A 15,779-nucleotide genomic window follows, 5' to 3' on the forward strand; every position below is an offset into this window, starting at 1 on the left:
AGTCAAGGGTAGTCGGCTTGTCGCCGATGTGACGTGTAAACGTCAAACCCAGAGTTGCACCGGGACGTCTAATTGACAGCCCTGGTGGCCGATAGTTGGCAAGCAACCATTTACCGATAGGAAAGCAACAGGTTCTGCAGCTGAGCGGAATTTGTATTTATATTAATTCAGTTTGAATTTAAAGGTGCGCTAATGAGTAAAGGGAACAATCGGCATCTGTTTAATGTTGCGGTTGTGTTCAAAACAGTCCAATTGTTGAATTTAAAGCTTAGAAGCTAAACTGTCACTGCAAACGGAACCTGTCCAAAGGTCATTTCAAGTTGTTTACATGTTTCGTGCATTTTAGGTCTGTAATGCTCCGAACAAAAGTCTTAAGTCTGGTGGTCCGTAGTGGACCTAGCCGGCTCATGTCCACCGCCACCAAGCTGACCACAGTGGAGGTGAATGACAAAACAGGAATCGCCACCCTTACCATGTGCAGGGCTCCAGTAAATGGCCTCAATTTGGAACTGCTCAAGGATCTGAAAACCTCCATTGACGAAATCGAGAGCAACAAAAGCCGGGGTCTCATACTGACATCCGTAAGATAGTGCATTCAATTCTCGGCGATCCCATATAATCAATTGCATAACACACTTGCAGTCCAATGCGACAATATTCTCAGCCGGTCTGGATATCCTGGAAATGTACAAACCCGAAAAGGAGAGGATTCGTGCCTTTTGGAAACAACTGCAGGAGGTTTGGCTTGCCCTCTATGGTAGCAGTGTCCCCACTGCAGCTGCCATCAATGTAAGTTTCCAGGTACGATACGGATCCAGATACGGCTGTTCTAACGATTTGGTTTCGTAGGGCCACTCGCCCGCCGGAGGCTGCCTTCTGGCCACATCTTGCGAGTACAGAGTCATGCTGCCAAAATTCACCATTGGTTTAAATGAGACTCAACTGGGCATTGTGGCGCCCAAGTGGTTCATGTCGTCGTTCCTGAGCGTCCTTCCACAACGTCAGGCAGAGCGGGCTCTCAATCAGGGCCGTATGTTCTCGACGGAGGAGGCCCTGCAAATCGGCCTCATCGACGAGACTGCAAACAGCAAAGAAGAGGCGGTGGAAAAGTGTGCCGCCTTTATAGGCACATTCGCCAGAGTGAATCCTTTGGCTCGGGCACTGACCAAACAGCAGTTCCGCGCAGCCGATTTGCAGCAATTGGAAAACGAGCGTCAGGACGATCTGGAGAAGTTTTTGTTCTTTGTTAACCAGCCAGCCGTGCAGAGGGGTCTGGGCATTTATCTCGAGGGTCTAAAAAAGAAGGCCAGTAAATAATCATATGTTGAAATTATAGTTGCCAATTTTTAAATAAAGGCAATTCCTTTTGTATTTCAGTTTGTTGAAAATTCAAATTAGATTTCTTGTATTCGAAACCTTGTGTCGTGGCGACGATAAGATAATCGAATGAGAAATCACAGTCGTGGATCGATAATGGCAGAACAGGTTATAATATGCTGAAATGTATACCGGCCAGAGGTCTGAAGAAGAAGGCCAAAGAGCAATAATCATTTTTTTACATTTATAAAAATAATATCAATGAAATCATTTGAATTTATGTTCTAAATTCGTTCCTTTCGATAGGCAGTTTTCACGCGCTATCGATTGCCGATCTCTGTGTTTTCTTTAGGTTCGCGTCCCGACTGCAAATGAAGAAAAACGAGTTAATTTGTTTAATTTTATGCCTGCCGCTGAGTGCGTGATTGCTACTCAAGATCAAAAGTCGTAGAAATGTTGCGCAACAGGGTGATAGGGAATCTCCGGCAGATAAAACCCATCCTTTGGAGCCAATCTTTGCGATCGCTCTCAAACGCAGGAAACTCGGGTCTCACAACGATCGAAGTGGACGACAAAAGTGGAATTGCCACATTATCAATGAGTCTGCCGCCCGTGAACACTCTCACCTTGAAGCTGATGCACGACCTAATTGATTCCATCAACCAGATTGAGTGCAACAAGAGCCGTGGGCTCATTCTGACGTCGGTGAGTCTGCACAGGGGACAAAGGCGTTCTCTGACACGATTTCTTTATTATTATCCAGAGCAATGACAGAGTTTTCTCCGCCGGTCTTGACCTCAAAGAGTTGCACAAGCCCGATCAGGAGAGGCTGAAGGAGTTCTGGACAATCTTCCAAGACTTGTGGCTGGCCCTGCATCTTTGCGGCATTCCAACAGCTGCGGCCATCAACGTAAGTCCTGATTCTGCATGGAACAAGCCCTCCCCTAATCGTTTTCCCATTTCAGGGTCATGCGCCTGCCGCTGGCTGCATAATGGCGACGGCATGCGAGTACCGCGTCATGCTGCCTAATTTCTTCATCGGAGTGCATGCCACGCGGTTTAGTTTCCTCGTCTCCAAGTGGATGATGCTCTCCTATCTGAGTGTGCTGCCACGCCGCATTGTCGAGCGGGCGCTGAACCAAGGTAAGCTATTCAGCACTCAGGAGGCCCTGGAGGTGGGCCTCATCGATGAGGTGGCCGGTACCAAAGAGGAGGCCTTGGCCCAGTGTGCCGCCTTCATTGGCACATTTGATAAGGCCAATCCCATTGCCAGAACACTGACCAAGCGAATGTGTCGTGAAACTGATGTTAGCGAGCTGCTCAGGGATCGTGCCGGGGACCTGCGTGCCTGTGTGGACTACATCAATACTCCCCTTTTCCAAGCGGGACTGAGCGCCCACCTCGAGGGCCTCAAGGAGAAAAAATAGAAGGTCAAGGCATCAAACTGATGTTTTCCAAAGTGCTGCATTTATTATTGAAATTTAAAATTAAACTGTTACTTCCAAATCTCATTCCTGGTTCAACTCCTGTGGAAGATTGGCCAGAGCACCTGTCATCATTTCCATGAACGAATTGATTTCCAATATTTTGGCACGATGGCGGTCCACTTCCTTGCTGGAAAGAGAGTGTCTATAGGTTTTTGTTGTCTTTGAATTCGGTCTCCACTTACTTGTTCAGCTGCTGGATCATGTTGTCAATGAACTCCCTGCTGCGTATGGCCATGCGATCCTCGCGTGCATCGATGCGCAATATGTGGGTTATTCGCATGCGCTCGACCAGCTGCAGTACCGCCTCGCGATCGTCCACACACATCATCAACTCTTTGGGAACAGCACCGATTTCCTGACGAGCCAGTTTGGTGGACAGGAATTGTGTCACAATCTCCGTCATGTTATCTGCAAAGTGGCTGCACACATCGCGTAGCTGGAGGAAAAAAACCTGAGCTTGCTCCACAAAGCCGGCCATCAGCTGGGAGATCTTGCGATGAAAGTTCCGAGTGGATTCCTGCGGATAGAAGCGACATAAGTTTAAGGAATAATTCAATCTTCTCCTACCCACCTCAACAGCCTCGTGCAAATGTAATTCCTGGGACATCAAGCTCTGCCACATCTCGTTGAGGGCATCATCAAATTGTCTGTTGAGGGTGTCCACCTGGGAGAACTCTTCTGACCCGTCTTCGCTCTCATCCAGCTCTCGCAACTTCGAGCTTAACTCCTCGAAAGTTCGATCCTTGTATTGCAAAAACTTTTCGATCTGCGACTGGCCTAGGGACTGGAGCTCTTGCTGCCCCTCCTGCAAGTTTGCGTTAAAATCCCGGATCTCTTCATCCCGTTCTCCAAAGCGCTCCAGGCCCAGCCTGTAGATCTTCTGGGTCAACTGGTGGACATCTTTGGCATACTCCTCGGTCAGCTCTTGCACCGGAGCCCCCACCAGCATCAGGAGTCGCCCGTTCTCGTCGTCTCGCCACAGGGAATCGTACAGCTGCTGTCCATCTAGATGCTCCACAAAGCTGGAAGCTAGTCGCTCAGCTTCGGCTGCCTCTGTTGCATCCGTTTCAAGGACCTGAATCTCTCGCTCCTGTTTGTCCTCGATCTCGCGTAGTTCGCGACTGTAGGGAAAGGGAGTTGACAATCCGGATGAGAAAATATATGGAGGATTCTCACTAGAAACGCTTCCTCGCCGCTTCCCGGGTGTCCGCCTTGATAAAAACGTATTCATAGTAATTCAATTGGGGCAAAATGGCAATCACATAGAGAGATAGAGGGAAGTTTGGCTGCTGGGCAATGGGATTACCTTCCAGATTAAGGACTTTCAGGCTGTTTACAAAGCGCAGTCGTTCGATCTAGAGAGGAAGACGTGATTAAAAGATGCAGTTTCCTTAAGAGAAGTCTCACCCCATCCACCGTTTCGATCAGATTATTGCCAATGCTGAGGATGACCAGCTTGTCAAGGGTAAGGTTCTCAATTTTCCTGATGCGATTGCTGAACAGCGAGAGGGTTTCCAGGTTGACCAGCGTCTCCAGGTTCTCGATTTTCGTGATGTAATTGAAGCTGAGGTTCAGCTCCTTGAGAGCCGTGAGCATTCCAATGTGCTCTATGACCTCAATTTTGTTGCAGTTGAGGCACAGCTTGGTGAGATTGGGCAACATCCAGAGGTGGTCGATACGCAAGAGATCTTCAAAGACATCCCTCAGATTACACCCGCTCCAAAGCACTCTTTCGGGCGGACTTACTCTTGAATTCTAGCCGCATGGTTCGGATGCGCTCGTAGACCACAGGCTCTAGCTGATGCAGGCGACCCGACTCTCCCTTTTGTCCCTCCCCTAGGTAGGCAGTCTCGATCATCTGGCGATCAATGATGCCCGGCTCTGGGCAGTTGATCTCCTCGAGAAAGCCCCTTGCCGGTTCCTCACTCTCATGTTCTGAACCCTGGCTGACCTGCTCGTCCATTTTGATTGACTCTCGTTTAACATTTGCCAGGCGGTGTCGTCGTGCAGCGTCGAGTCCATTCCATATCAAGGTTATGGTTGCTGGGGTAACCGAAAACAACAGAGCCCTGCCTAGTAACCACCTGGGCCGTGGTCTGTGCGTATTCCACCCCATCGCTGACTCTTGGAACAGGTGCAAGGGGTCCCTTCTCTGTCTCTCCGGTATGGCCGGCTCCATGTCCCGATTGATTCCACTCGTAGACCTTCGTGCGTTCGGCTCTCTGGGGGTGCAGCGGAGGCGAGGGATGGTCTAGTTAGGGTTGCGGTTCTTTAGGTTTTCGGGTTGTTGTGGATATCGGCTCTGGCAGTTGTTAATGTTTGCTTCTAAAATAAACTCCAGTTCGCGAGTGGTTACTCACATAGGAAGAAACTCGAGAGATCTATATTTAACTCGTCCGATTCGTATTACCCAGTGATCAAGTGGAGAGAATCTGGTTTAAATGCGATTGTGACTGAGGTACGACTAGGGAATAGGGAACGCAGAATAGGGAAGCGGAGCCCTTCCTTCCATTGACCGAAAGGCAATCGATAAAGTGACACCCTCACCTTTCAGTTTGTTTATTTGTTTGTACACAGTGCGAAAAGTTAGTCGCATATCAGATATAGTAATACCCAAATCCCCCCGAGATGTGCGTGTGTCCCTTGTGCAAATCTAATAAATTAGTTAAATGTGAATAGGTTCAAGGCTTCGCTGCGGGCAGCCCAGCATTTTGACTAAAGTCACACCGAAACGTGACTCAAATCGCCCTGAGACTCCTTCCAACAACGTAACCCACAATAATCATACACACGAGAAAGTACATGTACAGAAGCTACCATACGTACATCTGTATCTGTGTAGGAAATAAAAGAAATTGTTTGTTTTCCTTAACGAACTATATTCGCCGTGACCAATTTATTTTTCAAATGTAGATTCCTAGAATCTCCCGAGTCCAAAGGAATACCATCTTCCAGTGGCTATGGCCCCAGATATTCCAACAATCAGGAGTAGTACTTGAATGCCCAGCTTCATCATTAGATTGCGACTGAGTTAAGTGTTCCCCCAAGTGGATCTTTTATAGAAATTGCCAATCTCTAATTGAATTGGCAATGCCTTAAATGAGTGTTAACTAGATCTTAATAGGTTCCTTATTATTTCCGGTGCTTGCATAAGGCCTGTGCAGGAAATTTGCATGACTAATAGTATACTCGAATGATTTTATTCCCGATCCAATTGGGAATGCGCGAAAGCTTTGGATGGTATTAGGAAAGCGATAAGTAATCATCTATAAAAATCTTCAAAAATTCAAAAAAAGATGAAGCGGAAGATCCTCCGAAAGGCGTTGCCAGTTTGATTAGGGAAGGGAATATAAATAGTATAATTAAGACTCAGAAGAATGCAGATCCAAATCATTTCGAAACTGAACATGTGGCATTAATGCAAACACCGCGCAAAATTGGGAATTTAAAGGTTTTAAAGGCGTTGCCAATTTGATTAGAGAAGGGAATATAAATAGTATAATTAAGACTCAGAAGAATGCAGATCCAAATCATGTCGAAACTGAAGATGTGTCTAACGACTGTACTGCTCATTGTGGCCAACGCCCATACTGGGAAATATTCCTTTGGAATGGGCAGAAATTAGCATTACAATTTCCTTAGCCACTCATTCAGCTCTTGTTTGGCGGGGATATAGCACTAATGAAGACACCTAATAAAATCCGGATTCCATAAATTAGTCTCTTTTCTTATCTTTGACTGTGGAAAGGATATCTTCCATAAAATACCAAAAAGGATGCGCAATCTGCCATTATAACATATAACTATAACTAACATTATAACTTCGAATCAGATGTAGATATGTCCGGATTTTTATTAGTCGATTGTAACTGTTTTTTATTATCTGGGACTCTTTACTTGTGTGTACTTTCCTTTGAAAGTCGAACAGGCTGTAATTACAAGCCCGTCGACCCTGACCACTAACCGCCCTATCAACCTAATCATCTATAAAAATCTTAAAAAATTCAAAAAAAGATGAAGCTGAAGATCCTTCTACTTTTGTGGCCTACCTCAATGGAAGATATTCCTTCCATTCAGGAAATTAAATTTGATTTTGCAAATTATTTAGTTATTGTTTAGCTTATATTGGCTTTACTAACAAGTGGCATTATATTGACTTTGCTGACAAGTGGCATTAATGCAAACACCGCACAAAATTGGGAATTTAAAGGTTTTAAAGGCGTTGCCAATTTGATTAGAGAAGGGAATATAAATAGTATAATTAAGACTCAGAAGAATGCAGATCCAAATCATTTCGAAACTGAACATGTGGCATTAATGCAAACACCGCACCAAATTGGGAATTTAAAGGTTTTAAAGGCGTTGCCAATTTGATTAGGGAAGGGAATATAAATAGTATAATTATGACTCAAAAGAATGCAGATCCAAATCATGTCGAAACTGAAGATGTATCTAACGACTGTACTGCTCATTGTGGCCAACGCCTGGACTGGGCGATTTTCCTTTGGATTGGGCAGAAATTAGCATTACATTTTCTTTAGCCACTCATTCAGCTCTTGTTTGGCGGGGAGATAGCACTAATGAAGACACCTAATAAAATCCGGATTCCATAAATTAGTCTCTTTTCTTATCTTTGACTGTGGAAAGGATATCTTCCATAAAATACCAAAAAGGATGCGCAATCTGCCATTATAACATATAACTATAACTAACATTATAACTTCGAATCAGATGTAGATATGTCCGGATTTTTATTAGTCGATTGTAACTGTTTTTTATTATCTGGGACTCTTTACTTGTGTGTACTTTCCTTTGAAAGTCGAACAGGCTGTAATTACAAGCCCGTCGACCCTGACCACTAACCGCCCTATCAACCTAATCATCTATAAAAATCTTAAAAAATTCAAAAAAAGATGAAGCTGAAGATCCTTCTACTTTTGTGGCCTACCTCAATGGAAGATATTCCTTCCATTCAGGAAATTAAATTTGATTTTGCAAATTATTTAGTTATTGTTTAGCTTATATTGGCTTTACTAACAAGTGGCATTATATTGACTTTGCTGACAAGTGGCATTAATGCAAACACCGCACAAAATTGGGAATTTAAAGGTTTTAAAGGCGTTGCCAATTTGATTAGAGAAGGGAATATAAATAGTATAATTAAGACTCAGAAGAATGCAGATCCAAATCATGTCGAAACTGAAGATGTGTCTAACGACTGTACTGCTCATTGTGGCCAACGCCCATACTGGGAAATATTCCTTTGGAATGGGCAGAAATTAGCATTACAATTTCCTTAGCCACTCATTCAGCTCTTGTTTGGCGGGGATATAGCACTAATGAAGACACCTAATAAAATCCGGATTCCATAAATTAGTCTCTTTTCTTATCTTTGACTGTGGAAAGGATATCTTCCATAAAATACCAAAAAGGATGCGCAATCTGCCATTATAACATATAACTATAACTAACATTATAACTTCGAATCAGATGTAGATATGTCCGGATTTTTATTAGTCGATTGTAACTGTTTTTTATTATCTGCGACTCTTTACTTGTGTGTACTTTCCTTTGAAAGTCGAACAGGCTGTAATTACAAGCCCGTCGACCCTGACCACTCACCGCCCTATCCTCATCCCATCCGCTAATGTTGATATCTGTGACCTTGACGGAGAGTTGTTTTTCGGTTAAATCAAATGAAATTCGGGCAAGCTTATCGGTTGGTGCTTCTGGATCAATATATTGATTCCAGTTGGATAGGGGGCATCCGAGAATCGGGCACACACGTCCGGCCAACGGGCTCATGGCCGATTTGATTCGATTCCATTTTTAGTGCATGTCATTTAATTCAAACTCTGAGATTCGCTTGAGGTTTGCCCGTGTGGGCGGAGGTGTATAAATAATAAAAAACCCTTTATTGCTTGCCCATAAACGAAACTCGTTCATTTGTTTATTTCTTTGTGCAGGTGCATCCAGAAACTATGTGAAGAATTGAAGAGTGCTATTGTAATAAGCATGAACCGATACATAACGCTGACCCAACTGGGGGACGGCACCTACGGCACCGTCGTGCTGGGCCAGCGCAAGGACACCGGCGAGAAGGTGGCCATAAAGAGAATGAAACGCAAGTACTACTCCTGGGAGGAGGCTATGAACCTGCGGGAAGTTAAGGTGGGTTCTAAACAATTTCTAGAGTTCGATTCCTCCTAAATGAGTGCCCCCAATTGCAGTCCCTGAAGAAACTGTCGCATCCGAACATCGTCAAGCTCAAGGAAGTGATTAGAGAGAACGACACCCTCTACTTTGTGTTCGAATACATGAAAGAGAACCTCTACCAAATGATCAAGGATCGGGACACCCACCTGCCCGAGCCCGAGCTTAAGAGCATTCTCTTCCAGGTGAGCCGGAAGCAAGCACTGAGATCTTTTTCCATCTGTTACTCATCTCCTTGATAGGTTCTCACTGGCCTGGCCTTCATGCATCGTCATGGCTTCTTCCATCGCGATCTGAAGCCGGAAAATCTTCTCTGTTCTGGCCCAGAGCTGATCAAAATAGCCGACTTCGGCTTAGCAAGGGAGATCAGGTCGAGGCCGCCGTTCACGGACTATGTGTCGACACGGTGGTATCGGGCGCCAGAGGTGCTGTTGCACTCCACTAACTACGGCAGCACCATCGACCTGTGGGCAATGGGCTGCATCATGGCAGAGCTGTACACGTTCCGACCGCTCTTTCCGGGTAGCAGCGAGATGGACCAGCTGTTCAAGATCTGCTCCGTGCTGGGTACGCCAGAGAAGGTGAGTGCACCACCTGAACACCGCTGAACATTATAATCTGAAAATATGTTATTGCTTTGCAGGGTGACTGGCCAGATGGTTACCGACTGGCGTCCATGATCCACTTCCGCTATCCAGATTGTATCAAAGTGCCACTAAGCAGCGTCGTCAGCCGCTGCAGCCAAAACGGACTCGATTTGCTCGAAGATATGCTCGCCTACGATCCCGACAAGCGTCCCACGGCCCAGCAGAGCCTCAAGTATCCGTACTTTCACGCCCTCAAACGAATCTCGCCAACGGCGGCCACCAAGGCGAATGTTCGCCTCAGCTCCAAGTATGCGGCGGCTTCTTCTGGCCAGCTCCTGCTACCTCAGACCCAGACTGTGTCAAACCACGTGCTTCCGGTGCAGGAGAAGCTCCAAGTTGTCACAGAGCTCATCCACCAGGGCAACAGCAACAACAACAACAACCTTAGCAATGGCAAGGGTCTCTCGAAGAACGTGAGCCTGAGAAAGTACCAGCCGAAGCTGAGCTTCTTAACCAGCCACGATATGGGCATGCCTGTTGCTGGGGGAGGATCGATCCCGCAATCCCTGGCAGATTCTTCCAGCCTGGTCGGACCCACAGGAGATCAACGCCAGACACAGCACCAGCCACAGAACGGAGGTGAATCCATCAACGACATCTACTTGAATCGCAACATTGCCCAGCTTTTTGGATTGCCCGCAGCAGAGGGATCTCAGCAGCATTTGTACCACCCGAATGTCTCCTTCAGCAACACCATGTCCCGCAACGCTGGAGCCATTTATGTGAATGGAAGCCAGCTGAGCTACGACACGGCCAACAAGAATACCAAAAACAATCCCAAGCTCGTTGTTGGCGCAGCTGGCACCAACGGTGGCTACTATGTACCGGTGACACGCAACTCCGTCTTGGCCCCTGATTCCAAGGTCTACAACGTGTTCTCTAAGGTGAGCGCCAACCAAGCCCCGCCCAGCTTAATCGTGCGCCAGCCACAGCAACAGCAGCATCAACATCCCTCCTATGAAGCGTCATCCATGTTGGGTGAGGGAGTACTCAATGGAGCCGGCATTCGGTTGTCCGCGCGATCCCGTCCGACCGCGCAGGAATCCAAGGTGAGGTCTGACGATCTGGACCAGATACTCGGGTGAGTTTTTTGTGAATAGACGGAAACGACTGTGGGCAAATTGCAAAGTGTGCACTTTACTGTGAAGTCCTTATCTATCGTTCGCTGCACTTGAGATTCATTTCGTTCCCTCACCATGTGACTTTGTCTTTCGTGTAGCTCCAAGCTGAAAACCTCCGCCAAACGCCAGCGCAATGCTAAGGCCAATATGCTCCTGGAGGACCTGTTTGGCCAGCTGTCGATGGACTCTGACAGTGACGGCAAGTACCCTCACACAGTTCCGCCCACGCAGCAGGCGAAGAGTGGCGCCCATCGAGAACGCGACCTCTTCGGCGAAAGCTTCCTGCGACCCGGCATCCGGAAGAAGAACACCCAGAGCAGCCTAGAGGTGAACAACGGCAGTCACGCGGACTCGCTGTAAGTAGGAGGCGGGGAAGGAGGCCCTGGCCTGCATGCTCGTGTAGACCTTGTCCCATGCTTCTTTGAATCCTCATGCTCTCAAGATCATGCGCTATCATCCATATCGTCCATGTTGTGCTCCCTATACTTTGTGCTCTTTCTATACATTGTGCTCTGTGTCTTTCATTTCTCCCTTTCTCTCTCCTCTCTCTCTCTCTCTCACTCTGTGTTCTCTGTCATCGTTTTGTGTCTTTTCATTTGCTTGTCATTGAACATTTTGTGTGGGTGCAGTGATAACTGCTCCTCGTCCTCCCCATCAATTGATGAAGAATGTCGCTTTTGGCCCATAAGGTAAAAACCAACATTCGCCGCCAAGTTGTAAATAAATTTGAGTAGAATTTGAACTACCTAGAAGTAAGAAGCATTGTCACTATATCATATCATCTGTACAATTACCGTAGCCACAACATATTATTTGCCTTCCTCTGTGTACGTACGTATTTGGGATTAATTACTGACCCGAATATTTGCTTTGAGTTTTATTTCTGTATGGCACACTAATCTCTTTATTAAATATGAATTTGAGTACCTCTATCACGAAGTCTTAATTTTATCACGTGTCCACATTCTTTCAGAGCACAAAACAGACAGAAGCAGAAGCCAGCAGCAGAAACAGGAGCCGCGGCATTCCCCTGGGATGAGACCAACAAGACGGAGGATGAGAAGCTGACCGCCTGGATGGTGGCCGAGAACGGTAACTTGAATTTGGGGAATCAGCAAGCGTAGAAGTCGAGAGCACTCCAATCAATCCAAATCAAGTAGTCGGTTAGAAACTGAAAATTCGGGGCAGCACCACATAACAATCCACAACACATTGGGTTATTGGCATGCATGGCGTTCCACCAGGTATTTCTATTATCACATTATCATATTCCCAGGATCGCTGCTGGAGAATAAATTTTGAGGAGATCATCGACTAGCAAAGTGCCGTTGTACCTGAAACAGAATGGAATGAATACTTCTTTTTCGAACTGAATCTGAATACAAGTCGTCAAATCATCAAATCATCCAATCAGCGTGTAGAGGTAGAGTTAATCTTGTTAATGCTGTGATACAGAATAAGCTAAATATTGATCTATGAGCGTAAGTTGTAATTTAATCTATAATAATATAATCCGAGTGAATTTTGAACATAAAGCTTTTTGCTAACCCGCCCCTTGAGCACAGAAACTCGTAGAGCTGAAGGTGGAACTGGAGGTGGAGTAAGTGCAAGGGATTCGGTTTCATTTCCCTAATGCGATTTCGCCAAGAGTTGGTACGCGTTGCATAAGCCCCAACCAGTGCACTTTTTGCGGGGGATTCAATTTCATCTCACATAACTTGGCCACTACGACAATGAGCCACGGGCTCTGCATATAAAAGCTTGTTAAGACAAGCCCTTAGTCATCAGTCGATTGAGTACGTTCCACCCACAGCCACAGCCCCATCTCCAGCTCCAGCATGAGTGCCCTGGTAAGCGACAAACACTATGGAAGTCTATCACAATATCACAAATCAGCACTTGAGTAGTCTTCCAGAATTGGCATTTGCCTGATCCTGTGTGCATTTGCCGCTGTTCAGGCTTCCATCATAGCCAGCCACCCCGATGAGCTGATTTCGAGTCCAGCTCAGTATGAGTTTCAATATGCCGTCCATGATAGCCACACTGGGGATATCAAAGACCAGTTCGAGCATCGGCGCGGCGATTATGTGACGGGTCGTTACTCCCTCATTGAGCCCGATGGCCATCGTCGCATTGTGGACTACACCTCCGACCCGCTGCTCGGTTTCAATGCACAGGTTCGCCGAGAGCCCATTGCCAGCATCTCCCGCTACTGAACAGACACCGAAAAGGGATATTCTCCGCTGAAGTGACTCTTGACCTGCACGCATAGTCTGAAACTAAAATATATCATATGATCTGTATTTGTAGAATATATCCGCAGGCTGTTGTGCGAAAAGAGTTTTTCTGATAGAGATTGTTTTCTAAAAATGCATTTATTGCCGTCTATTTAGACATAATATATACAATATTAGGCGGATGAGATAGGACCCCGCTTATACCAATATGCGGCAGTATCGGTAACTGAGTGGCGAAGAGTCTAAGTGGAAAAGTCGTCGAAGAAGACACAGAAAAGATGCATATGTAATGTGTAGAATGTAGATACGATCCGAAACAAGGTGGTGTCTGGGTATCAGGTAAATCATAGTTCGGCTAGAGTTCAGATACAGATGCAGATGCTAGTGCTAGTGCGGATGGGTGGTCGTCGTCGATGCGATGAAATCAGTGTTTGATATCTCTCTCTCTTCCTATCCAACCCTCCAACTTAGTGGTACAGGCCGAGGGGTAGTTTGGGCAGAGGAGACAGGATTTTAGCAATGGGAGCAGCCTTAATCACCTTGTGGCCCAGAGGATCCCGGCGGACGACGGCATTGAAACCATTGTGGGCATCCGAGGTGTAGTCTACGGTACGCAGGTATCCGTCGGCATCGATTAGCGTGTACTGGCCCTGCACTTGATCTCCCTTACGGGACTCCGTCTGGCTCTTGATGTCGCCGGTGTGCTCGTCGTGCACCGAATAGGCAAAGTCATAGTGTGCGGGCGCCTCAACCTCGACAGCCTTGAGCAGGGGCTTGATAAGTCCCGGGGAGTGGTAGATGGGACTCAGTGGCAGCTCGATGGCGGCGGCAGCGCCCACACCCAGGATGAACAGAGACAAAAGCTGCAAGGGAACATATTGAGAAAGGTGGTTAGTGGAAACTTTCTTTTACGATTTTCCCTAATCCTTTTGACTTACAGCGAACATTTTGGCTTGGAATTTGTTTAGATTTGGTTTGTGGTGGCTTGGTAGTTGGCTTCACTTGCGGCTCCTGCACTGAACTATGTCTCCAACTGTCGCGTTCGTAACTTTTATATGGCTCGTCGAGTCAAAGCTCTCTGTCCCCACCTCCACTCAAAATCCAAGCCCAAGCACACGCACCACGCACCGCGAACCGGAATCCGGCTAATGCAAAATTGTTATAATTTTTTAATTTTATTTTTTGGCAAATTTTGTGTTGCGGTAATAAAACATTCACGGTGCTATGCTCCAGTTTGTTGCAACAATGTAGGCAAGGCTAAGCTTTTGTCTCTGGATTGTCAATCGGGTCCTATGTGACCCATAAGCCAGGGTCATACAATGGCACCCAGCATACCATTCAAGCTACAATCATGGTCCAAAGTCAAGTGAAAGTTTTCTTTTATTAGAAAAACAATTAAACCAATATGATGGGTTTTAGTGGATATTCCTGTATGTTCAAAGTTAATATTAATTTTGAATGATGCTGATGGTGATACGAACAGGGCTTTGATAGAGGTTTAAGAAAGAAAGGATTGGCTGAATATGGTAAGTATACTTGGAGATCAATCTATAAATTTCTTATTTTTATTAGCGTTTCCCTTAAGCCTTCAATTCAATTGGACTACTTATGTGAATCCACCAGAATCTCCATAATATTTTCAACTCCACTAATAGGATCAGTCTGCTGACAAGTTAGCTGACATATTGAATGGCTGAATGGCAGGGGATAGAGGCTTGTTGTTAATCGCCGTCACAGCAAACAAATTGCACGCTGACATTCGAAGATTGTTTGATCGACAAACCCGAGAAATGCCGTAAAGAGCTTTGTCGATTTTCCACTTAATTAATTAATCAAATTGCAACATCCGCCTGCGGGCCGAGCCCCCCAAGATCTTTGATCTGGACAGATCTGGGCCTGGTCAGGTGGCAGTGAAGTCGCATTCGCCTTTCACGCATGCTCCGCTCAAAAATCAATGCGACAAAGGTAGGCAAAGTAAAGGCTCCGAACACCAAACTCGTTGCTAAATTCGATGTGAAGTAATATGCGCTATAGTGGAGTGGTGTGGAGTGGGGTCAGGTAAAGTTGAGTGGGGTGGAGCTGACAGGTGGTGCGGTGCGTATTAGTATATTGCGCCACATTCATTTAGAACAAGATTACGATTTCATTGCGAGTGGTAGTGGACCAATTTTGGAGTCGCCACCGCCTGCTCACGCACTTGGACAGCTCGACTTATCTGCCCCTTCTCCCCAGGACCCCTATCAACGTTCTCCACCATCCGTGGTCGTGCCTGCTGTCTAGCAATGCCCAACCCAATCAGCAACAAGACATATAAATTTAAGTAGTCTCTATACATAATAAGTTGTGTCTACTTAGCGACATATACACATGAGTCCGATACAAGTACGAGGAGCGGATTGGCTACGGCGACTATGGCGATCACTACGACTAGCGCTATGACTCTGACTACCAACAGATCGGATTTTTAGCAACCCCAACTAACTATTTATTTTTCAAACGAGCGGGAACGTTCTCCCGATCATGAGGAGGGGTGGCACGCCCAGATCGGATAGAAAATTGCCGACTTATAGCGATTTTACTAAAATACGATTTTAAAAACCGTTAAAAAGGCATTTCCTTATTGTCCTTGATGTCCTAAATAGGTTGACTCGACGGGGGACATTTTTCCGGTTACGAGGATATGTATCACGTCCAGATCGGATGAGAAATGGCGGAGTTATATACAATAAAGCACAAATAAATAACACATATTCTGCA

The 15,779-nt window shown here is 46.0% G+C and overlaps 6 protein-coding genes and 1 long non-coding RNA gene across 10 annotated transcripts; 4 read left to right on the plus strand and 3 right to left on the minus strand.

Moving 5' to 3' along the window:
- Window positions 1-77: 77 nt before the first annotated feature.
- Window positions 78-1,371, plus strand: LOC111072505 (enoyl-CoA delta isomerase 1, mitochondrial-like). Its single transcript, XM_022364424.2, has 4 exons — window positions 78-184; window positions 347-581; window positions 643-789; window positions 850-1,371. The coding sequence occupies exons 2-4, from the start codon at window positions 354-356 to the stop codon at window positions 1,315-1,317; spliced, it is 843 nt and encodes a 280-aa protein (XP_022220116.1). The 5' UTR covers window positions 78-184; window positions 347-353; the 3' UTR covers window positions 1,318-1,371.
- Window positions 1,372-1,601: 230 nt separating this feature from the next.
- LOC111072504 (enoyl-CoA delta isomerase 1, mitochondrial) lies at window positions 1,602-2,828 on the plus strand. The gene is made up of 3 exons (XM_022364423.2): window positions 1,602-2,022; window positions 2,081-2,227; window positions 2,283-2,828. Exons 1-3 carry the CDS (start codon window positions 1,771-1,773, stop codon window positions 2,742-2,744), a joined length of 861 nt encoding a protein of 286 aa, XP_022220115.1. The 5' UTR covers window positions 1,602-1,770; the 3' UTR covers window positions 2,745-2,828.
- On the minus strand, window positions 2,763-5,323 carry LOC111072500 (dynein regulatory complex subunit 3). Of its 3 annotated transcripts, XM_041592314.1 has the most exons (7): window positions 5,165-5,323; window positions 4,551-5,026; window positions 4,212-4,492; window positions 3,981-4,159; window positions 3,376-3,925; window positions 2,987-3,321; window positions 2,763-2,931 (listed from the first exon to the last, which is right to left on the minus strand). In XM_041592314.1, exons 2-7 carry the CDS (start codon window positions 4,981-4,983, stop codon window positions 2,826-2,828), a joined length of 1,884 nt encoding a protein of 627 aa, XP_041448248.1. In that variant the 5' UTR covers window positions 4,984-5,026; window positions 5,165-5,323; the 3' UTR covers window positions 2,763-2,825. The 3 variants fall into 3 exon arrangements, with proteins under 3 accessions (XP_041448248.1, XP_022220110.1, XP_022220109.1); XM_022364418.2 differs by having other exon boundaries at window positions 2,763-2,927; window positions 4,551-5,323; XM_022364417.2 differs by having other exon boundaries at window positions 4,551-5,323.
- LOC111072498 (cyclin-dependent kinase 8) lies at window positions 4,770-12,151 on the plus strand. Of its 2 annotated transcripts, XM_022364415.2 has the most exons (8): window positions 4,770-5,262; window positions 8,771-8,975; window positions 9,035-9,202; window positions 9,260-9,598; window positions 9,661-10,745; window positions 10,884-11,141; window positions 11,759-11,877; window positions 12,062-12,151. In XM_022364415.2, exons 2-8 carry the CDS (start codon window positions 8,820-8,822, stop codon window positions 12,085-12,087), a joined length of 2,151 nt encoding a protein of 716 aa, XP_022220107.1. In that variant the 5' UTR covers window positions 4,770-5,262; window positions 8,771-8,819; the 3' UTR covers window positions 12,088-12,151. The 2 variants fall into 2 exon arrangements, with proteins under 2 accessions (XP_022220107.1, XP_022220106.1); XM_022364414.2 differs by lacking the exon at window positions 12,062-12,151 and having other exon boundaries at window positions 4,774-5,262; window positions 11,759-11,925.
- LOC121403942 lies at window positions 8,355-11,655 on the minus strand. Its single transcript, XR_005967569.1, has 3 exons — window positions 11,580-11,655; window positions 10,860-11,531; window positions 8,355-10,774 (listed from the first exon to the last, which is right to left on the minus strand). It is a non-coding gene; the product is annotated as an uncharacterized LOC121403942 (long non-coding RNA).
- A 390-nt stretch (window positions 12,152-12,541) lies between the features above and the next one.
- On the plus strand, window positions 12,542-13,126 carry LOC111072510 (cuticle protein 7). The gene is made up of 2 exons (XM_022364431.2): window positions 12,542-12,635; window positions 12,693-13,126. Exons 1-2 carry the CDS (start codon window positions 12,624-12,626, stop codon window positions 12,999-13,001), a joined length of 321 nt encoding a protein of 106 aa, XP_022220123.2. The 5' UTR covers window positions 12,542-12,623; the 3' UTR covers window positions 13,002-13,126.
- A 35-nt stretch (window positions 13,127-13,161) lies between these two features.
- On the minus strand, window positions 13,162-14,101 carry LOC111072508 (larval cuticle protein A2B). The gene is made up of 2 exons (XM_022364429.2): window positions 13,961-14,101; window positions 13,162-13,885 (listed from the first exon to the last, which is right to left on the minus strand). Exons 1-2 carry the CDS (start codon window positions 13,967-13,969, stop codon window positions 13,490-13,492), a joined length of 405 nt encoding a protein of 134 aa, XP_022220121.1. The 5' UTR covers window positions 13,970-14,101; the 3' UTR covers window positions 13,162-13,489.
- Window positions 14,102-15,779: the final 1,678 nt, after the last annotated feature.

This window comes from Drosophila obscura, unplaced genomic scaffold (genome assembly GCF_018151105.1).
Source record: "Drosophila obscura isolate BZ-5 IFL unplaced genomic scaffold, ASM1815110v1 contig_179, whole genome shotgun sequence".
NCBI classification, from domain to species: Eukaryota; Metazoa; Arthropoda; class Insecta; order Diptera; family Drosophilidae; genus Drosophila; species Drosophila obscura.